Source organism: Ovis aries, chromosome 7 (genome assembly GCF_016772045.2).
Source record: "Ovis aries strain OAR_USU_Benz2616 breed Rambouillet chromosome 7, ARS-UI_Ramb_v3.0, whole genome shotgun sequence".
NCBI lineage: Eukaryota > Metazoa > Chordata > Mammalia > Artiodactyla > Bovidae > Ovis > Ovis aries.
In genome coordinates this window covers 12,186,323-12,213,189 of record NC_056060.1, presented here as the reverse complement: position 1 = coordinate 12,213,189, position 26,867 = coordinate 12,186,323, and the positions used below count along the sequence as shown (strand labels likewise).

Below are 26,867 nucleotides of genomic sequence, written 5' to 3'. Positions count from 1 at the left end.
AGGCCGCGCCCGAGGCTCGGCAGGGACGCCGGCGGCTGCGGCGGGAGGGCAGGTAGGGGCCTGCGTTCGGCGGGGCGCTGGAGTCCTTCCGGCGGCCGCCGGGCGGCAAGCGGACACCTACAGCTGGCGGGACGCAGGCAACGCCGAGGGCAGCCGGGCGAGCGCCGGGGCTTGCGACGGCGCCGGTCGAAGGCGGGACAGGAAGGCCCCGCGCCGCAGCTTCTCCCGGCGTAGGGAGCGGGCTCGGGCCGCGGTCCCCTCTGGGGGTGCCCCCACCCCGGCCGCTTCAGAGGACACGTGTCGGGACGCTGTCGTCTCACCCATGTCATAGCCCCTCCCCCAGGTCCGGGATCCCCGTCCGGCCGGCCCCATTATCCCCCGGCCCACCCCTCGCGCTGGCCCGCGGTCCCGGCCGGGTACCTCTCCTCACCCGTCCGTCTCCCTGGGCGGCGAGTGGCTCGGCTCCCCCCGCAGAAGACACTCGTCAGCACGTTCTCACCCTGTCATCTCCTCTCTCCGCCTAGCTCGCCCCCGCCGAAGGACCCCGGCCCCCTCCAGCCCATTGTCCGCGGGCCCAGCCCCGCGCTGACCGCAGGCTTGACCCTACAGACGCCCACCCGCCGCCCCCGCACCTCGGCGCGTCTCCCCGCAAAACGCGCGGCGCCCCGGGATGCAGCCCGCGGGGTGGGCGGCCGTCAGGGAGGCGGCAGGCCGCGACGTGCTGGCCGCCGACCTGCGCTGCAGCTTCTTCGCCTCGGCCCTGCGGAGCTACAAGCGCGACTCAGTGCTGCGGCCCTTCCCCGCGTCCTATGCCCGCCACGACTGCAAGGACTTCGAGGCTCTGGTGAGTGTGCCCCGTCGCCCCCGGCACTGCGTCCGGGCCGCGTTGTGTGTGGAACCCGTGTTTCGTGAAGGTGCCAGCCCCGCACTTAACACCCCCAGCCTGGTCTTGCGGAAGGTTTGTTTCCAGGAGCTCAGAACACTCCCAACACCCTAGATATTGACACTCCCAAGTGACTCCCCGAGATGAAGTGAGAAATTCAACAATTGCATAGGCCTCCACAGCATTTCCTAGTGAATCAGCTGATTCTGCTAAATAGGAAGTTATCTATCCCTTTGCAAATGAGACATCATAAGTCATCAAAGCCACCGGGACCTCATCTTCAGATAAGGTAATATGTGGCCAGTACTTTTATAAATTGTAGCATATGTCCAGTACACATGTAAGCTGTTATTTTTCTGATGATTCAGGAGGCACTTAATTTCTTGCAGAGTTCACCTCAGGGTCAGCCTTCCAGATATTAGTTATCTTTGTAATCCAAATGTTCGGAATTACCTAGAAAAATCGAACTTGCCAAACTTGCTTCTCTTGAGAAATACAAAATCGAAAGCCTATAGGCTTTAAAGACATTGAGTTTGTACTCAGAGGTTTTCTCTCAGAAAAAACTCCAGGCCTACCCTGGTTTCATTGGTGAGTTCTGCCAATCACTGAGGAAGTAAGTAATTGCAGTCTTGCAAAAATTCTTCCAGAGTAGAAAAATAGGGTAGTGTAATCTTGATACTAAATCTAGTAAGAATGATACAAGAAAATTATAGGCTAATGTCACCGAAGAGTATAAATACAGAGATCATCTATTAGGATCCTAAAATTAACAATATATAAAAAGAATAATTACTTATTAATAGGTTGGGTTTTTACCAGAAATGTGAAATTAGTTCAACATTAGAAAATCTCTTAATATTACAAGCCATTTTTATGGAATGTTGATCATGATTAGAATTAACAGATATTTAAAATTATCTCTGATGAGGTGGTCAGTATTGGGTGACCCTTTTTGCTTTCACTCCCAGATGGTCAAGGGGCAACGGCCCAGCTTCCTCGCCCCTGTCTGGTCCATTGCAGCTTAGGCTAGGGATGTGTTGATGGGGCTTCAGATCTTGACCACAGTGCATAGGGGTTTCAGGGTACAGGGAATGGGAGGTTGGAGAAAGAGGCAAGCAGACTGACTTCCCCCATGGTTTGTTCTGCAAATTCAAATATTGAATTCTGTGCATTTGTGCTATCAGAGTGTTGGAGAATGAACCTTTCTTCAGTTTTGTCAGTGGATATATACTGAGCTCCTGCTGTGGGCCAGGTGCTAAGGATACAAAATTAAAAGAATCAAGGAGAGGTTAACAGTCTGATCAGTTACCCTATGGGGTAAGCCCTATATACAACACAGAAGCCCAGAGCAGGACTCAACATCTTGGCAGTAGGCTGGAATCAGAGAGTACTAACCAGGGGCAGTTACAACACCATGCTGAGTCCCCAGGGACATGGAGGATTTGGAGTTGCCGAGAGGAGGAAAGGGGTATTCCAGGAGTAGCAGCAGGATGGGCAGAATACCAGGATCTCATCAAGAAGGACAAGCCTGTGCTTCCGTGTGACTTTTGTGAGGAATAGGAAAAGATGAGGCCAACCAGGGCAATCAGAGCTGTGCATGATCTGCCCAGATGTGTAGATTTTATCCTTGGTCTGGGAGGGCAGTAGTGACATCCAGGATATATAAGACCCTTGTGGTGGCAGGGTGACAGAGGGATCTGTTCAAGAGTAGAGAGAGAAAAAACTGGGGGTCAGAGGGCCCAAACTCACCAGAGATGATGCCCCACAATACGCTTTATTATTTTTTTTCCAAGAAACATCCAAATGGACTAGAATGCTCAGCATGTTCTCTTTCTGCAAGAACAGAATCAGGTTACTTTGATGGATATGGGATAAACACAGAGGGATCTTTGGAGTTGTTCACGCTTTGATTTGTTCATGCTTTTTAAACAATTCATTTTAATTATACAAGTAATGTTTGATTATATTCTTGTTATAAAAAATCCAAGTGATAAAGTATAAGCGCCCCTGATGGAGCTCACCCTGCCCCACATCCCTCTCCATAGCTACTAGTGCACTCAGTTTGAGGCATACACTTCCTCCCACACTGGTAATCCTTTAGGAGAGCATTGACAATTTGGGTAGCCCCAAATACCTGCCTCCTCTGTAGGGACAGACTGTCGTGAGCATGGGGCTCATTTGGGGGCCATTTTTAGACAGTGCACTCTTTCTCTCAGGGGCCACTGAAAAAAAGCAGATTCTTACCATCCCAAACTGTTACCATTCCTTATGGGGCCCCAGAGTGAGGGAAGTTAGCCCAGGCCATGCAGATTCTTGGTTTTCTTTAGCTCTTTCTGAGGAGAAACCTCTCACCAGGCAGGGCCTGGCATGACCTCTGGGGACATGTGCATGTTCTTAGATAAACACACTTTAGGTTTCGTTTTGCCACATGTTACTTGAGTTAAAAGGTGCAGAGAACTTGGCATCTGGACTTATGTCTTTCTGATTTAAAGGTTAACCTTTAAAAGAGAGTCCGATCTGGACTCGGCCTTCTGGATCATTTTGTGGTTACTTGGAGAAGGAAGGTTTGTAGCTTTTAAAAGTCTCCCATTTTCCATCCCTGATCAGGGAAGATCCTATGTGCCTCAGAGCAACTGAGCTCCTGGGTCACAACTACTGGAAAAACATCTCCCATTTTAATTTGTTTGGCTAAAAGCCCTTGGAAGTAATGTGAAACAGTGTATCATTTTCAGCCATTTAAAATTAATTTTCTCTACACTATGAGATGTCCTAACACCTGTAACACACTTGTTGTAGTTTCCAAAAATTAGATCTCTGGCTTAAATTACTTCTTGACAGTTGTTTTCCTGAGACTGCCCCCTGCTGAGCCACACTCTGAGGCTTAGCGTGGCCCTGGCCTGTTCCTTCATGGGCTTCCCGGATGGCTCAGATGGTAAAGAATCTACCTCCAGTATAGGAATCTACCTGCAGTAGAGGGTTTGATTATTTCATAGCCCCCCAAATTCCAAATCCTCTCTCAAGTGCCTTGTTTTGAGAACGTTTCTGTCAGTGTTCAGCTTTTCGATTTTGTACTAGTTCTTTGTATTCCCGGTGCCTGGCCTGGGAGGTGCTTGTCAGATGTTTGAGGAATCACACTGGGTATGTGCTGATTGCCCAGGCTGGGGGTTTTTGATTCTGTTTCTTGGGAAAAAAGTTGACTAAGCTCTTTTCAGGTCAGAGAATCTGTAGCATTCTTGGAATGTCCAATAGCCTTGACCATCAGCCCCCTCAAACTTCAGGTTGTGCAGTTCACATTCCTGAATCACTGACACAGAATCTTGTCACTGGCGTCACAGCCGTAAGGTTTTTGTTTTGTTTCCTCCCCTAGAAAGTACCGTGCCCTGGTTCTCCGTTAGCCTGCAGACCCTTGCTGGGAGTGGGAGGTGGGCGGGGATGGCTCTTTTGTATTAATTTCAGCCCCTTACCACCCAAAGTGTGGTTGAGGGCCTGCAGAATCAGCATCACCTTGGAGCTTGTTAGAAATGCAGCTTGTTGGGCCGCACTCCAGACCTACCCAATCAAAATCTGCGTTTTAAGGAGATCCATGGGTGTTTCTGGGTGTTTGTGGGCTTCCCTTGTGGCTCAGCTGGTAAAGAATCCGCCTGCAATGTGGGAGACCTGGGTTCGATCCCTAGGTTGGGAAGATTCCCTGGAGAAGGGAAAGGCTACCCACTCCAGTATTCTGGCCTGGAGAATTCCATGGACTGTATAGTCCATGGGGTCACAAACAGTCAGACACAACTGAGCGACTTTTACTGGGTGTTTGTGTGCCTAGTAAAGCCTGAGAAGCACTGCAGCTAGCTACACTATTCCCATCTCCTATTCGGGGGCCCAAACTTCTCCAGTGACTGTTGGTTCAGGTCTGGCTTATAATGTCTAGACAAACTGACTCCTCAATGTCTGGATTAAAACGTGAATAAGCTTCTTCCCTGACCCCAGGGCATGCCTGCCCTCTCCAGGCCACTCCTTCTCTGTCCCTGCAAACTCTGCTTCATCCTTTCAGATACAGCTGGAACCTCCTCTTATTCTGTGCCTCCACTTCCTAGCAGTTAGGAGTCCTTCATCTGGGTTCCTACACAATTTTAACAAATTTGCTCTTATAAATAATGCTGTGGTGGGAATTCCCCTGGGGTCCAGTGGTTAGGACTCCATGCTTTTGTTGCCAAGGGCATGGGTTTGATCCCTGGTTAGCAAACTAAGGTCCTTCTATTACATTAATCATTGCTTATATGTCTAGTTATTTTCTTGAAGTAAATTCCGAAAGGTGCAATTGTTGGGCTCATCAGCTAACAGACCTTTCTAAGGAAAGCTTTTGTTGCTTATTTCCTGATTGGAAATTGAATATTAACATTTACTGGGAAGATCATTCTTTATAAGGGCCTCAACCTTGGCTTGAATTGGAATTACCTGAGAAGCTTCATACTGACATCTGGGTCTCACCGTGTACATATTCTGATTTAATTGGTTTGAGGTGGAACCTAGGCATTATGTTTTTTGTTTATTTGTAGAGAATATGTAATTTAAATTTTTTTCTAGTAATTGATTTGATCATTTCATGGGCACTCAGGTGCTGAGTAATGGAGGAAATGGTAGCAAACAGATTCAGTGTGGTCAATAAGTGTCCTTTAGGTACATACTTGGTATCTCAATGTAAACCTCTCAGTCTCTCAGATTATTTTTTTATTTCTATTTTCAGGAGGACTGTGTGTAACGCATTTAATCTTCCTAATAACTCAGTGATGTAGATTCTGTTACCATCTCTGTCACCATCCACTCATCAGTATATGAGATGGTGGCAGACAACTCTCCAGCTTCCAGGTGATGCTGGTGTGGGGTTAGGGTAGAAAACCACCCTTTTAAAGGGTCCCTGTGATGACTGTTTTTATGAAGAGGGTTGTAGACTCTCAACCCTAATCTGTCTTAGTCAATCTGGATTTTCATGCCTTCAGCTCAGTTCATTTAGTCACTCAGTCGTGTCTGACTCTTTGTGACCCCAGGACTGCAGCATGCCAGGGTTCCCTGTCCATTATCAACTCCTGAAGCTTGCTAAAACTCTTGTCCATCCAGTCAGTGATGTCATCCAGCCATCTCATCCTCTGTTTTCCCCTTTTCCTCCTGCCTTCAGTCTTTCCCAGCATCAGGGTCTTTTCTAATGAGTCAGTTCTTTGCATCAGGTAGCCAAAGTATTGGAGTTTCAGCTTCAGCATCAGTCCTTCCAGTGAATATTCAGGACTCATTTCCTTTAGGATTGACTGGTTTGATCTCCTTGCAATCCAAGTGACTCTCAAGAGTGTTCTCCAACACCACAGTTCAAAAGCAGCAATTCTTTGGTGCTCAGCTTTCTTTATGGTCTAACTCTCACATCCGTACATGACTACTGGAAAAAACATAGCTTTGACTAGATGGACCTTTGTTGGCAAAGTAATATCTCTGCGTTATAATATGCTATGTTGGTCATAGCTTTTCTTCCAAGGAGCAAGCGTCTTTTAATTTCATGGCTGCAGTCACCATCTGCAGTGATTTTGGAGCCCCCCAAAATAAAGTCTGTCATGGTTTCCATTGTTTCCCCATCTATTTGCCATGAAGTGATGGGACTGGATGCCATGATCTCTGTTTTTTGAGTGTTGAGTTTTAAGCCAACTTTTTCACTCTCCTCTTTCACTTTTATCAAGAGACTCTTTAGTTCTTCTTCTGTTTCTGCCATAAGGGCGGTGTCATCTATGTATCTGAGGTTATTGACATTTCTCCTGACAATCTTGATTCCAGCTTGTGCTTCATCCAGCCTAGCGTTTTGCATGATGTACTCTACATATAAGTTAAATAAGCAGGGTAACAATGTAGCCTTGATGTACTCCTTTCCCAACTGGAGAAGGGAATGTCAAACCGCTTCAGTATTCTTGCCTTGAGAACCCCATGAATGGTATGAAAAGGCAAAAGATAGGACACTGAAAGATGAACTCTCCAGGTCTGGAGAACAGTGGAGAAATAACTCCAGAAAGAATGAAGAGATGGAGCCAAAACAAAAACAGTGGCTAGTTGTGGATGTGACTGGTGATGGAAGTAAAGTCCAATGCTGTAAAGAGCCATACTACATAGGAACCTGGAATGTTAGGTCCATGAATCAAGGTAGATTGGGAGTGGTCAAACAATAGATGGCAAGAGTGAATATCGGCATTTTAGGAATCAGTGAACTAGAATGGACTGGAATGGGTGAATTTAACTCAGATGACCATTATATCTACTACTGTGGGCAAGAATCCCTTAGAAGAAATGGAGTAGCCCTCGTAGTCGACTAAAGAGTCTGAAATGCAGTGCTTGGGTGCAGTCTCAGAAATGACAGAATGATCTGTGTTCGTTTCCAAAGCAAACCATTCAGTATCACAGTAATCCAAGTCTATACCCAAACCAGTAATGCTGAAGAAGGTGAAGTTGAATGTTTCGATGAAGACTGACAAGACCTTCTAGAACTCACCCCCCCAAAAAAGATGTTCTTTACATTATAGGAGACCGGAATACAAAAACAGGAAGTCAAGAGCTACCTGGAGTAACAGGCAAATTTGACCTTGGAGTACAAAATGAAGCAGGGCAAAGGCTAACAGTTTTGCCAAGAGAACAAACATCCTTTTCCAACAACACAAGAGAAGATTCTGCACATGGACATCACCAGATGGTCAATGCTGAAATCAGTTTGATTATATTCTTTGCAGTCAGAGGTGGAGAAGCTCTATACTGTCAGCAAAAGCAAGACCGCGAGCTGACTGTGGCTCAGATTATGAACTCCTTATTGCAAAATTCAGACTTAAATTGAAGAAAGTAAGGAAAACCACTAGACCATTTAGGCATGACCTGAATCAAATCCCTTATGATTATACAGTGGATGTGACAAGTAGATTCCAGAGATTAGATCTGATAGTCTCTGCCTGGAGAACTATGGATGGAGGTTCATGACATTGTATAGGAGGCAGTGATCAAGACCATTCCCAAGAAAAAGAAAATGCAAAAAGGCAAAATGGTTGTCTGAGGAGACCTTACAGATAGCTGAGAAAAGAAGAGAAGGTAAAGGCAAAGGAGAAAAGGAAGGATATACTCATTTGAATGCAGAGTCCCAAAGAATAGAAAGGAGAGATAAGAAAGCCTTCCTCAGTGATCAATGAAAGAAACAGAGGAAGACAATAGGATGGGAAAGACTAGAGATCTCTTCAAGAAAATTAGAGATACCAAGGGACCATTTCATGCAAAGATGAACACAATAAAGGACAGAAATTGTATGAACCTAACAGAAGCAAAAGATGTTAAGAGGTGGCGAGAATACTCAGAAGAACTGCACAAAAAAGATTTTCATGACCCAGATATTCATGATGGTATGATCACCCACCTAGAGCCAGACATCCTGGAATGAGAAGTTAAGTGGGCCCTAGGAAGCATCACTAGAACAAAGCTAGTGGAGGTGATGGAATTCCAATTGAGCTGTTTCAAATCCTAAAAGATGATGCTGTGAAAGTGCTGCACTCAATATGCCAGTTTGGAAAGCTCAGCAGTGGCCACAGGACTGGAAAAGGCCAGTTTTCATTCTGTTCCCAAAGAAAGGCAATGCCAAAGAATGTTCAAACTGCTGCACAATTGCGCTCATCTCACACGCGAGCAAAGTAATGTTCAAAATTCTCAAGCCTGGCTCAACAGTACGTGAACCGTGAACTTCCAGATGTTCAAGCTGCATTTAGAAAAAGCAGAGAAACCAGAGATCAGGTTGGCAACATCTGTTGGATCATTGATAAAGCAAGAGAGTTCCAGAAAAACTTCTGCTTTATTAACTACACGAAAACCTTTGACTGTATGGATCACAACAAACTGTGGAAATTTCTTAAAGGGATGGGAATACCAGACCTCCTTACCTTACCTGCTGAGAAATCTGTATGTAGGTCAAGAAGCAGCAGTTAGAACTGGACTTGGAACAACAGACTGGTTCCAAATAAGAAAAGGAGTACATCAAGGCTGTATGTTATCACCCTGCTTATTTAACTTACATGCAGAGTACATCATGTGAAATGCCAGGCTGGATGAAGCACAAGCTGGGGTCAAGATTGTCAGGAGAAATGTCAGTAACCTCAGATACATGGATGACACCATCCTTATGGCAGAAAGCGAAGAACTAAAGAGCCTCTTGATGAAAGTGAAAGAGGAGAGTGAAAAAGTTGGCTTAAAACTCAGTGTTCAGAAAATTAAGGTCATGGTATTCGGTCCCATCACTTCATGGCAAATAGATGGGGAAACAATGGAAACCATGACAGACTTTATTTTGGGGGGCTCCAGAATCACTGCAGATGGTGACTGCATCCATGAAATTAAAAGACGCTTGCTCCTTGGAAGAAAAGCTGTGACCAACCTAGACAGCATATTAAAAAGCAAAGACATTACTTTGCCAACAAAGGTCCATCTGGTCAAAGCTGTTTTTTCCAGTAGTCATGTATGGATGTGAGAGTTAGACTATAAAGAAAGCTGAGTGCTGAAGAATTGATGCTTTTGAACTGTGATGTTGGAGAAGACTGTTGAGTCTCTTGGACTGCAAGGAGATCAAACCAGTCAATCCTAAAGGAAATCAGTCATGAATATTCATTGGAAGGACTGATGCTGAAGCTGAAACTCCAATACTTTGGCCACCTGATGCAAAGAACTGACTCATTAGAAAAGACCCTGATGCTGGGAACGGTTGAAGGCAGGAGAAGGGGATGAGAGAGGATGAGATGGTTGGATGGCATCACTGACTCGATGGACAGAGTTGAAGCAAGCTTCGGGAGTTGGTGTTGGACAGGGAAGCCTGGCGTGCTGCAATCCCTGGGGTCGCAAAGAGTCGGAGATAACTGAGTGACTGAACTGAACTTTCCCAATTCGGAAACAGTCTCTTGTTCCATGTCCAGTTCTAACTGTTGCTTCTTGACCTGCATACAGATTTCTCATGAGGCAGGTAAGGTTGTCTGTTATTCCCGTGTCTTTAAGAATTTTCCAGAGTTTGTTGTGATGCACACAGGCAAAGGCTTTGGTGTGGTCAATAAAGCATAAATAGATGTTTTTCTGGAACTGTCTTTCTTTTTCTATGATCCAGTGGATGTCGGGAATTTGATCTCTGGTTCCTCTGCCTTTTCTAAATCCAGCTTGAACATCTGGAGGTTTTCATACCTTAGGTTTGTGCAAGGTGAGCCTGTACGCAACTGTTCTGTCTTATCTTTCCTGCCTTCATCGCAGTGGGCCACCCCACTTTTCTGGGTGTCGTTCTGTGGTCAGGTCCCTGAGGCTGGTGACCTTGGCTGTACCTTTGGTTCATTTTTTCCAGCACCTCCACCCACAGCTAGTAATTATGGCCTCAGGCATCTTCCTAGACAAGGGTTTTTTTTTTTTTTTTTTTTTTAAATATGTTCTTTCCTGCTGCCAGCCCTTCTAGGACAATATTGCTTAACATCTAAGCCTGAGTATCCCCGCTTTTCCTGGTGATAAGAATCACCTGTGACAACTTCTGTAGACACAGTGTCTTGGGCCACGTCCCAGGAGAGTTTGATCTGGGTTGTTGCCAGGTGTCCGCCAAGCTGTCCTGTGCCCCTCCCAACTCCTTCCCTCCCTCCCCCGCCCCAACCCGGACCCGAAGCAAGGAGACTAAGTTGTCTCCTTCTAAGGTCATTGGTCCCCTCTCTCTTCTGCTTGTCTCCTGCTGGTTCCCTGCTCTTGGTTTCTTAGTCACCCAGACCACCTCTTCCTTTCTCAAACCCCTTTGACCACTTAGCAGTGTCCAGTGTTTAGGACTTGCCCAGGCTCCTTCAGCCACTTCTCCAACTGAATGCATCCTTATTCCTTAGAGCAGAGACTGCAAAAAGGTGGCCTGTGGGATGACAGGTTTTGTTTTTCATCTGGTCTTTTACAAGCAAGAAAAAAGTCTGAGGCTCCACAGCCTGGGTAGAGGTGGCCCTTAGGCAGAGAGCAGCTGGAGGTTGGTGGCTGGGCCCTTTGGTGGGCCTCCAGTGCAACACAGTCCTCACTGCTCTTTCCTAGACAACCTTTTTCTCTTCTTCATCACTTGCCTGGCCTTGGGGCATTTGAGCCCTGGACCATCTTTTGGGAGAGGCACTGTTCCCTTCTCTGCCTCTTTGTCTTGCTCTTTGCCACTGGGAATTCTCTTCCTCTCAAAATTCTACACCCTCACTCAAGGTTCCATTCCCTCCCTACTTGCTTTGAGAACTCTTCCGTCTGCCTTCCCCTCAGCCCCCATAAATGCCTGCCCTCCTCCTGAACACTTTCCCCTCAATCCAGTTGTTGATAAATGCCTTCTAATGTCACCAACTGTGGTTCCTTACTCTTGTCTAGATGGAGAGTTTGTCTTCTTGACCACTCCCCCACCCCCCATACTACACATGACATACATCTTTTTTCTTAAGCCCTTTGACAGGGCTTAGGCATAGACAGTAGCTAGCTGTCTTGGCTGTGTTATTCAGGAAACACACCTAGAGCTTCCCAAGCAGCCTCTTAAATTTCTCCTAGAATTGCTCTCAGAGAAGGCAGTGGCACCCCACTCCAGTACTCCTGCCTGAAAAATCCCATGGACGGAGGAGTCTGGTAGGCTGCAGTCCATGGGGTTGCTAGGAGTCAGACACAACTGAGCGACTTCACTTTCACTTTTCACTTTCATGCATTGGAGAAGGAAATGGCAACCCACTCCAGTGTTCTTGCCTGGAGAATCCCAGGGACGGGGGAGCCTGGTGGGCTGCCGTCTCTGGGGTCGCACAGAGTCGGACACGACTGAAGCGACTTAGCAGCAGCAGCAGCAGAATTGCTCTTTTGGGCTAAAACAGTCAGTCCACTACTAAATTTCTCCATTGATTTGGTAGGAAAGCATCATGGAGAATGAACTTGGGTCACGTTACCTGGCTTCACGTCTCTGCCTTGCCACTGAATAGCTGTGTGACCCTAGGCAAGGCACTTGAACTCTCTAAGCCTCAGTTTCCTCATTTTTATGCATGTTTGTATGTATGTATGTACATATATATCTTTTAAAGTTAAAAAATTTCTTTTATTGATGTATTCTTGATTTACAGTACTGTTTCAGGTGTATAACACAGTGATTCATGATTTCTGAAGGTTATACTCCCTTTATAGTTAGTATAAAATATCAACTGTTTCCTTCACTGCACAATATGTCCTTGCAACTTGTCTGTTTTCACACAGTAGTTTGTGCTTCGTAACCCCTACCCTTTCCTACCCCTCCTCCCTGTCCTCCTCCCACTGATAACCACTAGTTCTCTATATCTGTTTGCTTGTTTGTTTTATTTACTAGTTTTATTTTTTGATTCCACATATAGGTGATATCACACAGCATTTGTCTTTCTCTGTCAGACTTATTTCACTTGCACAATGCCCTCCGGGTCCATCTGTGTTGTTGCAAATGGGAACAAAGCAACAGCAGTGCCCCCCTGTGTGGGCAGGCAGCTGTGGGAAGAGCCTGGGCCTAGCTCAGAGTTGAGAGGGGTCTCTCCCACGTCCATAGACTGAGCCCCTGAGAGAGGCCTTGTGTAACTGACAGTCTCTTGTGAGGCCTCCGTCACTCGATCTGGACTGCTGGCAAAGGCTGTGGCTCGCAGGTGGGATCTGAGAGCGGCGATGGGTGTGGTCATTCCAGTGGGAGATAAGACTCTGGCATAGCAGGTGTGGACCAGGAGTAGGAAAGAGTGTCAGTGGAGACCACGGTGTCCCTGAGGATATATCATTTGGAATGCATCTTCAGGTACTCTCAGTGGCTCCATGTTGCCTACAGAGCAAAAGTCAAGAGTCCCAAGGAGGGTACAGGGTCCTTCACAGGCTGATCTCAAGTCGTCTTCTCACTCCTGTTCCTCCTGGTGACGCTTCCGCCACACTCTTAAGCTGTAGCCACACTGAACCAGCTGCAGTTAATGAAGACAGCACTCTCGGCAGCCCCACTAACTTACTGCCTTCTTACTGCTCTAAGCACAGTACTGGTTTAACTTGGTTAACCTTCAGCAGGAGCCTCAGAAGTGGCTAATCTCATTCCAGTTATATGTTTGAGGAAACTGAAACACAGGAAGTTAACTCACCCAGGTCATACAACTAGTAAAGGGTAAGCCCAGATTTGGACCTGAGCCACCTGGGAAAAGAGCTTGCAGTTAACTTCCCTTGTGGCCATCAATGCCCCTGACTACAGGCTGCACTTCTGTGCTTCTTGTGCCCTTGCCTGTCAAACTCCATCACACAGCACCTCCCCTTCAAACCCTTTTCTGACCGCTCCCTTTTCTCCCAGCACCTACCCAACAGGAGTCTCTCTTGTTCCCCTTTGTAGTTTGTACCCATCTTTGTTATGACAGTGAATAGTTGTAAGTCATAATTATTTCTCTTTCTGCTTCCCTACTGTGTAGGTTCAATTCTTGTGGAGCATCTACACATCCCTGTTTTTAAATTGGATCCCCACTGATGGTCCACAAAGCATGCAGATTTAGTTTTATCAGAAACCTGAGTCTGTTGATTGCATCTTTAGAAACAGACAGGAATAAAACAACTCTGAAATGTTACAGGGTTAAGGAATAAACCTCCCAAGGTTTGCAACTGTGAACTAGCTAAAAACAGGAAAGAACTGCTGGTATTCATGAAGTACCAACTACATCCCTAGAAAAGGTACGTGTTGTCCAGGGAGAAATGCAAATTAGAAGAAAAGAAATGGACATACACTGTATAGACCAGGCCCTGAGATTCTGTTACCTTCTTTGATCTTCCTGACAACCCACATGGAGATAGTGGGGTTCTCATGTTAGAGAGGAGATTGAGGCTCAGCCAGGTCTAGTGGTGGAGCCAGGTCTAAGGAGTGGGGATTCAACCTGAGATCCATCTTTTCTTTCCTCTACATCAAGGGAAACAGAACTTGGAAAATACAAGACAGTCCTTGGTCTTCAGGAATCCTGGCTAATTTGGAGAGACAGTACTGGGGCTGAGTGCTTTAGGGGTTTGGAGGAGAGGGATTGTCTGGGTTGGTAGAGTTGGGGGAAGGGGCATTCCAGGGGACTGAGTGAGCAAAGCTTGGAGGAAGTATGTTCACAGGTGGCACCAGTCTGCAGTGGTGTTTTAAATCCCATTCTGGAGAGATTTGGCTTCTAGTCAGTTCTAATTTCCGAGAAAAAGCTACAGATACCTTGGAGCTCTCTGCTAGCCTAGGTTCTCCAATCGCTTATCAGAAATCCTGGCACCAAGTCTGCTGTGGAATTCAGATTCTGCCTGATTTTACAGAGGCAGTATTGTCCACCTCACACACCAGGTACTAGCCTATATCAGAAGGCTCTGGGATGGATCACAACTCACAACAGGCATTTCATTTCTGCAGAAGTCCTTGTTGTGGTCCACAAAGAGGTCCAGGAGCTCGTCTTTGCCCTCAAGTGTGACAACTCAGGTGTTAAGGAGATGAGATTCACATTGCGTGACTGCAGGAACTGCTCTGGTCTAATGAAGCCCCATGCTCCACGGAGGCTGGCCCCTCTGGTAACAGTATCACGAACATAACTACCAGGGTCCTTACAGAAAGTGACCACACTCAGGGAAACCCCAACCGCGGATTCCCCACACGGTTTCTTCCAGTCCAGCTGCAGGTACCGTTGGGGTTGTAGTTACCATAAGCAGTGTTGCTTAGTTATATATGTAATTGCTGTATTTCTTTTATCTGGTCTCCAGGGGAACAGGTGGATAGGAAATTAACTCATGCTAAAGGGAAAAGGTGTTAACCCTTTACCCGCAGTATGTACTCTGTTCAGTTCAGTTCAGTCGCTCAGTCGTGTCCAACTCTTTGCGACCCCATGAATCTCAGCACGCCAGGCCTCCCTGTCCATCACCAACTCCCAGAGTTCACTCAGACTCACGTCCATCGAGTCCGTGATGCCATCCAGCCATCTCATCCTCGGTCGTCCCCTTATCCTCCTGCCCCCAATCCCTCCCAGCATCAGACTCTTTTCCAATGAGTCAACTCTTCGCATGAGGTAGCCAAAGTACTGGAGCTTCAGCTTTAGCATCATTCCTTCCAAAGAAATCCCAGGGCTGATCTCCTTCAGAATGGACTGGTTGGATGTCCTTGCAGTCCAAGGGACTCTCAAGAGTCTTCTCCAACACCACAGTTTGAAAGCATCAATTCTTCAGCGCTCAGCCTTCTTCACAGTCCAACTCTCTGGTAACATCTCCAGCAGGGTGCATCCCATAATCAGGTATTGAAAGTCCTGGAGAAAAAGACATTGTGTTAATAGTAACACAAAGTGAGATAATTCGATGAAATGAACTTCACTTCTGCTCAGGTTAAGCTTTTTAAAAATTATTTATCTCTTTATTCTTGGCTGTGATGCATGGGCGTTTCTCTAGTTGCAGTGCTCCAGCTCCTCGTTGCTGTGACTTTTCTTGTCGTGGAGCGCAGGCTCTAGGGTGTGTGAGTCAGTAGTTGCAGGTCCCCGCTCTAGAGCCCAGGCTTGGTGGTTGTGGCTTAGTTGCTCAGTGGCATTGGTATCTTCCGGACCAAGGATCGAACCCAAATCTCCGGCATTGGCAGGTGAATTCTTTACCACTGAGCCACTAGGGAAGCCCTTCAGGTTAGGTTTTGTACCAGTTGAGTTACATATAACCTTCCAGTGTTCAGAGCGTTAGGAGTTGGGCAGTATTTGGAAAGGGATCACAGACTTACACATTTTGCCCTCTTAAGAAATTCCTTGGAACGTGAAAGAAGTGCAGGTTGCCTGCCTTACCACTAGAGGGCCCCTGGTTACTATCATTTTCCCCCAGGATCCTTGCTAACAGTTTTCCCTACTTCAGCTTGCAGATGCCAGCAAGTTACCTAACCTGAAAGAACTTCTCCAGTCCTCAGGAGAAAAAGACCCATCGGCCTGGGACCTGATGAGCTGGATTTTATCGTCAAAGGTCCTGACAATCCACAGTGCAGGGAAGTCAGAGGTGAGACTTTGGTGTATAGGGTCACAGATTCCTGGGCCTGGAGAGCTGTGGGACCTCTTTGTGCACCAGTGTGACCTGGGCAGCTTGTTGAAAATGTAGATTCCTGGACCCTGTCCGCAGAGATTCTGATTCTCTGTCTAGACTGGGGCCCAGCAGTTTGCATATTGGCAGGGCAAAGCCGTGTTCTCCCTCCTTACTAGCTGTGTGACACTGAGCAGGTTACTGGGTGCATTTTGGTACCTGGGTTTTCACTCTGTAAAATGGGAATAATAATAGTATACTTCTATCAGTGGACTGGCTCTGAGAATTAAATGAACTTCCTCACTTAGAATAATGCCTAAGGACACGTGCTAAGGGTTCAGTAAATGTTGGCTATCACAAGCACCCCAGATATTTCTAACAAGGGGAGGATCCTTGACCATAGCTTAAAAGATTCCCGCTCTCAGGAAGCAACGAGGCAGACTGAAGTGGTAGATATCCTCAGGCTGGGTTCAGATCCCGTCTGTTATTTAGTCTTCTGTGCCCTCTTTGTAAATTGAGAATATTAACAGCTCAGAAGGGCGCTATGACAGAATGTGCGTCACCCCCAGTGTAGTTTCTGGCACAGGGCAGGCACTGCATAAATTGGCTTCCCTTGCCTGGCTGGGATCTTGCAGGGACAGGCTGGGATGACAGGGGTCAAAGGGTAGACTGACAGATCGCTGATCTGGTGTTCTTACCTCTAAGTGGTAAGAGGGGTTTGTCTATACCATTCTTCACTTAATCGTTTTTAATTTAAGAGCATTTGATTTTATAAGTTCCTGCTAAAGACAAAAATCCTCCTTACGTGGCCTAGAATTTGGTATCTCGGTTTCTAGTGTCTAGGGACATCCCCCATCCACGTTGGGTGGTAAGAAACCATCAGCATCCTGGAGTGGGAGTCAGGATACCTGTGTTCAGGTCCAGGCTGGGCTGCTAAATCCTGGGTTATGCTCTTTGGGTTTCACTTTTGTCATCTGTTAAATTTAGATTTACTCCTTCCTCGTCAGGCATTTACTGGCTGTTGGGTGTTACGGGCAAAGTAGATAAAGCGGTTGCTTCTTGATGTTTGATTATAGAGCAGTTAAATTCCATTAAAATATGAAGTGTTGGGATCCAGGCTTATCAACTTTTTATTTATCGTGCCCAAGTGAGGACATTAGTCTACCGCATATCATTTTACAAAAGGATATTTTAATATGAAAAAGGGAGGATGGCCCTGACCTCAGGCTGAAAGGATAATTCTTTTAAAGAAGGGCTCATGGCAGCCTTACATCAGTGTAAATATATCTGTGAAATTGCCCTTATTTTTGTCATTTAATCATAACCCAGAGAAAGCTTGACCACAGACTGACTTGGGTCTGGGATGTACTGTTGGAAAGTTACAGAGATGATGCGGTCTCTGCCCTGAAGAGCATTATTATTACCCCTTAGGAAGGAGTTCATCCTTGCATATCAGTTGACTTCTGCTGCATCACAAACCATCCCCAAAATCTACTGGCTGGCAACAACACGGACTGCTTCTCACGATTCTCTGGGTTGGTCGGGTGTTTCTCCTGAGCAGGGCTGGCTCACGCGGGGCTGTCCTAGGGCAACCTCACGTAAGCGGATGGGGCTTCAGCTATCCCAGCTGAAGGCTGCTGTGGCTGGTGCCTGCTTCTACAAGGCTGTCATCCTGTAGAAGGTTTGCAGGGCTTGTGAAGGGTTCCCAGCAGCAGACAAGGGGAAGGGAAGCCCTTTTCAAGTCTCTGTTTGCCGTATGCTTGCCAAGGCCCCGTTAGTCAAGAGAGGTGACAATTTAGGGGGTGGAGAAATGGATTCCATCTCCCTGTGAAATCTTGATGGAATTCCACCTGCAAAGTCACATTGCAGAAAGGTGAATGGACAGGGATGGGAGGAAAAATTCGTGGCCAGTTTTGTAATTTATCTCACCTTTCTAGCTCCTGATAGTATTGTAAAGATGGAATGCAGGAAATAAATGTGAAAGGGTAATGAAAATTAGATGTGATCTTTAGTTAGAAGATACAATTCATACTCCTTAGTTAACTGACTGTAGGGGAAAACACCGTTAGAGGAAAGCAGTCTTGAGCTGTAGGCTCTGAACTTGTTTATAAACTGATGTTTTTATTCCTGTGAAACCAGTTGTTCTCATGAGCAGAGCCCATAGGAGCTAAGCCCCAGGCTTTAGGAGGCCATTTTGGCAGCACTCTACCAGCTTCCCAAATAAAACTGCGACTTCCTGCATGTTTTCAAGTTTGAAAAGATCCAAAAGCTGACTGGTACCCCTCACACGCCTGTCCCCGTGCCGGACTTCCTGTTTGAAATCGAGTACTCCGACCCAGCCAACGCCAAATTTTATGAGACCAAAGGAGAACGCGACCTCATCTACGCCTTCCATGGGAGCCGCCTAGAGAACTTCCATTCCATCATCCACAATGGCCTGCACTGCCACCTGAACAAGGTGGGGCCCAAGGCTGCTGACATCAGGGGGCTGTGAGGGGGGTGGCCAGAGCTGGTGAGGGTGGGGGTAGGTAGGTTCACCAAGGTCCTGCCACTCAAAGTGTGGTCTGTTGACCAGCAGCATCACCTAGGAGCCTGTGAAATGCAGAATCGTTGGCCCACCAGACCTGAGTCAGAACCTGCATTTTAACAAGGTCTCCAGGGGATTCCTCTACTGATGAAAGTTTGAGAAGCGTCGCTTTAAAGATGGTTCTCAGCCTTGGGTGCACATTTAGAATCGCTTGGGGGAGCTATTAAGAGTCTGGATGCCTGGCTACGTCCCCAGCTTGTTAAGTCAGAATCTGTGGAAGTGGGGCCTGGGCACCAGTATGCTTCCAGAGCTCCCCAGGTGATGCTACTGTGTGGCGAGCCTGGTCTTCCCAGCATGATCCCTGGACCACATCCCTGGGAGCTTGTTGAACACATGGAATCTCAGGCCCATCCAGACCCCATCATATGAGAAATCACTATTCAGTAGACTCCCAAGTGATTCATATGCATGTTGAAGTTTGAGAAGTACTTGCCTCGGGGACCCTCCGAGAGAGTCAGTCATTAGGAAATTGAGAGGAGCTCCCTCCTTGAGCTCCCCCGCACCTCTTTTTTAGGGAAGGGCCCTGTGCTGGGTCATCATTGCTGCGCATGGGCTTTCTCTAGCTGGGGCAGACGGGGCCCACTCTTCACTGGGGTGTGCAGGCTTGATTGCCCCACGCCATGTGGAATCTTCCCAGCCCAGGAATCAAATGTGTCCCCTTCATTGGCAGGCAGACTCTTAACCACTGTACCATGAGGGAAGTCCCTTTGCTCCCTTTTTTAAAATGGGTAAATTTACTTAATCTCTCAGAGCCTCGGGGTCCTCATCTGTAAAATAGGATGCCATTCCCCACCTTCTGGTGTCCTGACAGGACTGAAATACTTCACATATGCAAAGGGCTCTTCCTGTACTTAAGCACTAAGGAAGCAGTGGCTTCTTTTAGAGGCTGAAGGAGAGGGACTGGGGGGGTGGTTGGAGGGTGCAGCTTCTCCCTCGGTTGTGCCAGCATCGGCCTTGTCTGGGGGTTGGTTCCATGAGCTGTGGGCTCATTTGTAGCTGATGCAGCTCCAAGGCAGGAGAGACTTTTCCAACACTGCTGCAGCTGATTATCGCAGTTGAGTTGTGTTGAGGAGGACAGGCCTGTTTACTCTGGCTCTCGGCTTATTATTATGGCCAGGCTACTGGAATCCAGGGGCCCTACACTTCACACTAGAGCACGTCTGAAGAAGTTGCCTGCTGATTCCAGTCTTGTAACCAAGCCTTTGCTTGGTTGAGGGGTTTGTTGCTTAGAAGCATCTCATCAGAGCCCTTTGGTGAAGTGGATGTTCTTCTGGCCGCCTCTGTCTGGGTTTTCAGTGAGGGGCTTGCTTGAGGGAGCCTGCCTGCCAGCTGAAGCTCTAAGAGTGTTTCCTTGGTAGAGATACTCCCAAGTTTCCTGCTTTGTGCTCCCCTGTGCATGGTTCTTGAGTCTAGGGAATTGTGTATACATGGGAGGCATAAGCAGAAATGGCTGTAGGGTCAGATCAGAGACATTTCCTCCTTGGAGGTCTGTGCTAGCTTTTGAGATAATGGGGACATTGTAAAATGGCCAAGCAGAGGCTTGTTTTGTTTCCCCTAAGCTTCACTTAATTGGTTGAGAATTGTGGAAGCCTGGTGCTGCTGAATAGGATGTTTCTCAGTTCTCAAGTAGAGGATGTTCACTGAGCTATGTAAGTCCATTCAGTCATCTTAAGAGACTGACACTGAGGCCCAGAGATAGAATTTGAATTACAACTTATGTCAAATTCCACCCACTGGTAGCAGTTACTTGGAATATTGTGTGAGGAGTCTGAATCAGTATGAATGAGTGCCATGATTGATATTTTTAAGTTGGCATCGTGATTGATTATTGATGTCTACATGGGCAAAGGATGTGTTTGCTATGCCTGCTGTGGCCTCAGCGTGCAGGTATTTCACCTGAGAGCCTTCTCTTTTACGTGGCATGCTTCCTTGTGGAGGACAGCAAGTTAGCACCTGCCGCCAGCGATCTGCCTCCTAGAATTTTGGACCTTTTCTTGGTCTGCACCAACACAGAACTTAACCCTGCTTCTCATATAGCCCTGCCTTATTTCGTTACAGTGTCTGGTCTGAGAGATTCTTTTCCAAGTAATGACTCAGATCACTTCCCCTAGTCACTTAGGTGTGACCGCCCTCTCCCTGCACACAGGGGCATGACTTTGCTTCTGCAAGCCTGTGAGTGTCACCATGCTTAATCCAGTCATGTAGCAGGAATTACTGATTGCCTAAGACACAAGAGCCTATCTGTGATGGAATAGCCACTGCTCTCTCGTGCCAGGTATTCTGTGTGGTGCTTCATGTGCGTCGTCTCGTTGAATCCTTGCCCATGACCTTGTGAAGAAGAGATCATCATCACCACTTTGCAGGTGTGGAAACTGAGGCCCGGAGAATTTATATTACTTGCTATCTTGTTAGAAGGGTAGACAGGGTTCAAATGTGGGTCCGTTTGGGCTCTTAACACCTGTGTTTTTCTTACTCAGCCTTAAGCACTAGAACTACTAGTTTGCCAGGTTAGTCAGCCACATCCACAATCAGTTAAACTGTGGTCAGATAGGAATGTGTTTTGTAATATCCCTGTGATGATGTCATGGGATTGTTTGATCTTATGTCTTTTCCTGGGGTCAGGAGAGGCTGGGAGACTTTGTGTTAACAGCTCTACTGAAGAAAGACCTGTGTTGTTTTGCTGCCCCCACTCGGCACTCACCCAGCCCTGTTCGTTTTCTGTTGATCTCCGCTGTTCCAGACATCCTTGTTTGGGGAAGGGACCTACCTCACCAGTGACCTGAGCCTGGCCCTCATTTATAGCCCCCATGGCCACGGGTGGCAGCACAGTCTCCTTGGCCCCATCCTTAGCTGCGTGGCTGTGTGCGAGGTCATTGACCATCCAGACGTCAAGTGCCAAACGAAGAAGAAGGGTGAGTAAGCGCTTGGCCCTGCCCTGGGCTGCAGGCCTCTGGGTGTCAGGCTCTTGCCTTTGGCCCAGCTGTTGGGTGGAACACCCGTTGCATGGCAAGGGATGGGTTGGGTGCAGAGCAGTGTAGGATAGAGCCTGCCTTCAGGGAGTGAGCCGTCTCCTTAAGGACTGAACACAAGGTGAAAAGGGTATCATCTACTACAAGGCAGTAGGTCAGTAGTGCCAGCTGAGAGTGCTGATAAGGTCCATGGGATAGCTCAGAGGAGAGGGCAGTCACGGTGGGTCCAAGTGCTCAGGGAAAGCTTTGGGGTAGAGAAGAGGAAAATGAACCTGCGAGGCCAGAGCACAGGCTCCTTGAAGGCAGAAACTGGGTCTCATTCACTCTTGGGCACCTATTGTCAGCAGGGAGCCTGGTACGTACTTGACATTCAGTAAACATTTGCTAAACTGAAGCTAAGGTTGTGTCTTGCCCTGTTCCTCCAGGCCGCTCTGGTGTGTGCTGGAGCCCCAGGAGGATGTGAGGGGCAGCTGAGGCCATGGGGGTAAATCCTGGGCTCCCCAGTGAGCAGATGACCAGCAGGCCCCTCAGTCCGCTCTCCTGATCTGTCCCTTAAGGCTCTGCCCCCTGCTGTTTCGTCCTGAAAGGCAGAGAAGTCACAGAACTGTCATTCTAGACTCCAGAGCTGGCCTGTTGGTTCCACTGAGAGAAGGAGAATTGAGAACACTGTTCCCGGCCCCTAATGTAAAACAACTGGAATCCTGGGGAACGGGCCCAGGTCTGACGCCACTCTCCCAAACCAGACAGCATGAATATTCGTTTGTATAATTCTTAGGAAGTCTGCACACCATGACATTAAACATCAGGACAAGACCTGGTAATGTCTGCTGTCACAAAGCTTCGGCCTGTTGCGGACTTTTTTGATTGTTGTTTTTCTGGTTCTTTTTCATACAGCTTTTTCATGTTACTAAAAGGAAAGGGTTTCTGTTTTTTTTAAACAAGTCATGGTATGAAGGGTGGAAGATGAGTGTTCTAGGAAGCTCGAATCCAGAATGGTTAATTTAAAATGCCTGTTAAAAGGCTTGTTCTAGATCAAGTCCTGTTGCTAGCTGCTAGCCCCGGATGATTTTTTTGTTGTGGCCATCAGTCTGCTGCTTCCCTCTGCTTTCCCCACTCAGTCTTCTTCTTTTTTACCCTTTTGTATCTTTTTTTATTTTCCTATTCCCTTTTCCCTCTTCCTGGTGGTCTGTCTGTGGGACTCTCCTGTATTTTAGTCCTGCTTCCCGTACACAGGCCATTCCTCTGCCTGCTGGGGCCTCTCCACCCTCAGGACCAGGAGGCTTGACTCGTTTCTACTCGTAGTTTGCTTTTGTTATTGTATTTCCCCCTGTAAAGTTGTGCTTTTTCTCCTTATTCAGATTCCAAGGAGATAGATCGCAGGAGAGCGAGAATCAAGCACAGTGAAGGGGGCGACGTCCCTCCAAAGTACTTTGTGGTCACTAATAACCAGCTCTTGCGCGTGAAGTACCTGCTGGTGTACTCGCAGAAGCAGCCCAACAGGTGAGACGGACAGTTGCTGCACGAAATCCAGGAGGACAGCCAAGGGCTGTGTTCATAGGAGCGGGTTCCTGGTTGTCAGCGGCCCCTCTCCCTCAGTCTAAACCGCAGCTATGTATAAAATACATAAAGCACTCTGCTTCATGTAAGGGGTGAGGAGGGAGGAATACGTTGAATAAAATGTGGTCCTGGCCCTAGGGGACTGGGTATTACAGTGAGGAATGGCTTTGTTAACACAATGACTTGAGGGACTGAATGAAGCCGAACCGTGAAGCCCCTTAGCCACCTAGGCTCTGATCACGAGGCTGAAATCCACTGACTGGGCTGAACTGAGAGGTAGATTGGGGCCAGGATTGAGCTGGAATTCTGATTCTGTGCTGTCCGGCTCAGTCACTTTCCACAGTGACTCTCAGACCGCCACCTGCTCCTTTTTGGACCTGAGATGCTTCATCTTTATCTCTAAAATTAGAGTGTCGAATCCAATAGCAGATGAGGCCATCCTGCCCCACACGAACCTGAGAGTGGCGATTCCTCACGCTGTTCCAGCAGGGTGTATTTGGGGGTTTGGCAGGGCTCTCTGGGGTTGAGGGTCACTTTGAGATTTTGTTGCATTGTTGGTAGAGTTTCTCATGGGGATGAGCAACAGGTAAGCAGGTTAGACAGGGAAAGGGTTATTGTTAATACTCCCAACTCCTGCTTATCTATACCAGTGGCTTCTATGCTTCAGGATTCAATAAACTAGTAAAATCATCTCCCCTTAAATCTGGGAAGTATGTACAGGGTTCCTAAGTTTGGGGGACAGTATTCTGTGCTTTAGAATCATCTGGCTTTTTCTACTTGAAAATTCCATTCTTTTCCCACTCCTTCCTGCAGTGTCTCTGTACTGCACATTTGGATGGCTTAGATCATCTCCCAGTGGGTCAGAGAGGATTTCCCCTGCTCAGAGTGATATCTGTGCATGTCTGAAAGTGAAAAGCTTTGTGCTAAATACCCTGCCACCTGCCGCCATCTGGTCATCTGCCTTAGCAAGGTCATCTGTTTAGATACCATGGTCTTGCTTAAGAAAAGACTGGTTATAAAAGGTACAAGAGGAGCTATAAAAGAAAAGATTAGGATGAGCTCATTGCATAGCTGTCTTTGTACATTTAGAAATTGTTCTGGTGAAAGGCATGTCAGTGCCAGGGCAAACAGCTCCAGATTTTTTGAGCAAAGGAGCACGCATGAAGCTTCATTTCATGGCTCACTCGGAGGACGAAATTCATCATTTCATCTTCTCTGAGCCAGAAGTTGTTGCATACCCTTTAAAAAAATATTTTTCTCTTTGTTCCAACATTCCCCCACCCCCTCTCGCCGCTGAAGCAGGGCTTCCAGCCAGCTCTCCTGGGTCTCCAGCCATTGGTTTACGGTCATGATCACCCTGTATCTGCTGCTGCTGCTCGCAGTGAGTGTCATCAACTCCTCAGCTTTCCAACACTTCTGGAATCGTGCGAAGAGATAATCTTTCTGGGCCTGGTGTGGGGGCCACCTCGATCACGTGCCTTATGATAACTTGTTCTGTATCTCCTGTGCCCCCCATCCAGCCAGGTCAAACCTGGGGGCCACCTGGGGACCACAGGACAATTTTCATATGCCATAAATGTATCAATTGCCTTTGACGATGCTCTCCGCCACTCTAGTCAACAGAGGGCACTGGCCCCTCTTAGCTTTTGGGGGAGATTTCCTGTCTGTTCCTTCCTAAACAGTCTTAGGGAGTTGGCTTTTTTGCCAGGGCCAAAGGAGAAAGTCCTGCTGCATTTGAAAACAAAGTGTCCAGGCTGTCTGTGAGGTGTTTACAGTTGCTTCTGGTGGACATCGGCCCTTCTCTAATGCCTTCTTGGAAGGCAGAAAATGTGTAGTGGGGACTATAAATCACTAGGCAGTTGCCTTGTTTTGACTTGAGACACCCAAGAGGAACAGTCCTGTTTCTCATAAAACTCAGTGGGATCGTTTTGAATTCCATCAGCCTTTGTATGCGAGTGCAAAACACTTTTCACAGTTTTCTCACGTCAACAAACAGTCCTCTGCTACAGCTGTAACCCCTCCACCCAGCCGCGGATGAGAAAGGAAGGAGTCAGAGACCCGATAAAAACGATGAGCAACGCAAGTCGTCTTTTTCTAAAAATTACCAATTGCTGATTACAGCCTAAATGGAACCAAATGTTTGTTTTCTGATTTTTTTAAAGAATAACTATTTGACAATTTGTTTTTATGAGCTAAAGGGGGAAATTTCTAAACCTAGAGCACCATTTGGCCAGCGCCCACAGCCTCTTTCCTGGCCATGCTTTAGAGAAAAAAGATTTGAGCTGCAGGCCTGCCTCCTGCTCTCGTTCTCACGAAGCTGCCTTGATTGTGGCCCATCAGCCACAAGTGCCACACTGCAGGCCTTCTGGGGGTGGCCGGCCTTTGAAGCAGAGGCTGGCCTCAGTGTGCCACAGGTGTGTGGGGGCCACGCCTCCCTCCCAGGGCCTGCGGGTCTCTGAGACTCAGCCTGAGCTTTAAATGCACAGGAAAAGCCTCAGGCTGCTCCGGGAGCACTGGTTCTACCTGCTGTATTCTCTGCCCCTCCTTCCTGCCCAGTGTCAGCCATCACGGAGCCCTGATTTTGGGGGGAGATTTCTGTAAAGAAAGAAGATGGAAAGTCATTTTTCTATAATTTGTGAAGTTGTGAAAAAGCCACTATCATGGTTTCTACATTGAATATTGGAACATTTCAGAAATAATAAAGATATTTTCCTAATTTCCAAGTTGCCTTTGTGACTGCTTTTCAGCCTTAATGCGAGGCTGCTGTGTATTCGTTGTGAAGAATTTCATCCTCTCTTTGCTTCCATGTTTGGGGTAGCCATTTTCTGGAGAGTATGTATCTCTAGGATATCCATAGGCATTACATTTATAGTCACTGATTTAGCAAATGTGAGCACCTACTGTGTACCAGGCACTAGAAATAGGAGCAGCATCAGGTCCAACTGCCCCTCCCCTCATGGAACTGACAGTCTAGCAAGGTAGACAGACCAGCAGACATTCTCAGGAGTGAAGTTGGCATTATAGGATATTATAAAGGAGTTCTGGAAAACAGTTGGCAGGGTATCTTAACATGGTCTGGGGTCACCCTGAGCCTACAAAGGTACCTTTCATGTACTGATTTCTTTAACCCTCACAACAGACAAGAAAATGAAGTCCCAGAATGTTGAATAACTTGCCCAAAAGTTACATGGATCGGAAGTGGCGGAGCTGAGGGTGGAACCTGGCTTCAATGTCAGTCTCATAAGCTCCATGCTGTACAGCCTCCCGGGGCTCCCAGGAAAAGGGATGGTCACTGAATCCCGAAAGAGCCATCAGTGTTAGACTAAGAGGTGGAGGAAAAGTGTTCCAGGCAGTGTGAATAACACATGCAGAGATGTGAAGTTTTTGCTGGAGAAGCTAAAAGCAGGAGAGGGTCACAGTGGAAGAGGCTATGGTGAGAAGTGGGGCTGGAGAGATAGGCAGGGGCCAGATCATGAAAGACCTTACAAGCTGTGGGCTGGGGAAAGCCATTCGATTTTAAGCAAGGAAATGACATGATCAGATTTGGTTTGCAAAAAAATTACTTTAGCTGGTAGTTGGAGAATGGATTTAGGATTATTTTGAGGATTAAAAGAATTTACCAGTTACAGTAGGGCAAGTAGCTGACACATTTCAGCTGCTGTTACTATTGTTACTTGTTTTCAGTGGCCCAGCAGAGGGGATCATAAGGAGGAGCATGCAAACAGTGAAGTGTTGCAGAAGTGAAAAGGAAGTCTTGGTGAGCAGTGTTAAATGCAGCCAAACAGTCAGTATTATACCTGAGAAGTATTTATTACTGAGTTGGAGATCATTGGTGAACTTGGCC

General features: G+C 47.2%; 1 protein-coding gene and 1 long non-coding RNA gene across 5 annotated transcripts in view; one reads left to right on the top strand and one right to left on the bottom strand.

The window, feature by feature from the left end:
* Positions 1-25,746, top strand: PARP16 (poly(ADP-ribose) polymerase family member 16). Of its 4 annotated transcripts, none has more exons than XM_042252045.1 (7): positions 1-52; positions 525-844; positions 15,752-15,889; positions 18,162-18,368; positions 21,238-21,409; positions 22,825-22,966; positions 24,323-25,746. In XM_042252045.1, exons 2-7 carry the CDS (start codon positions 671-673, stop codon positions 24,459-24,461), a joined length of 972 nt encoding a protein of 323 aa, XP_042107979.1. In that variant the 5' UTR covers positions 1-52; positions 525-670; the 3' UTR covers positions 24,462-25,746. The 4 variants fall into 4 exon arrangements, with proteins under 4 accessions (XP_042107979.1, XP_042107980.1, XP_004010280.2 ...); XM_042252046.1 differs by having other exon boundaries at positions 1-343; XM_004010231.5 differs by having other exon boundaries at positions 1-844; positions 24,326-25,746.
* Positions 12,213-26,867, bottom strand: part of LOC121819941 (uncharacterized) — a 51,871-nt gene continuing 37,216 nt past the window's right edge. Inside the window, exon 3 of the long non-coding RNA XR_006060294.2 lies at positions 12,213-15,168. This is a non-coding gene — a long non-coding RNA (uncharacterized LOC121819941). The remainder of the gene's footprint in view (positions 15,169-26,867) is intronic.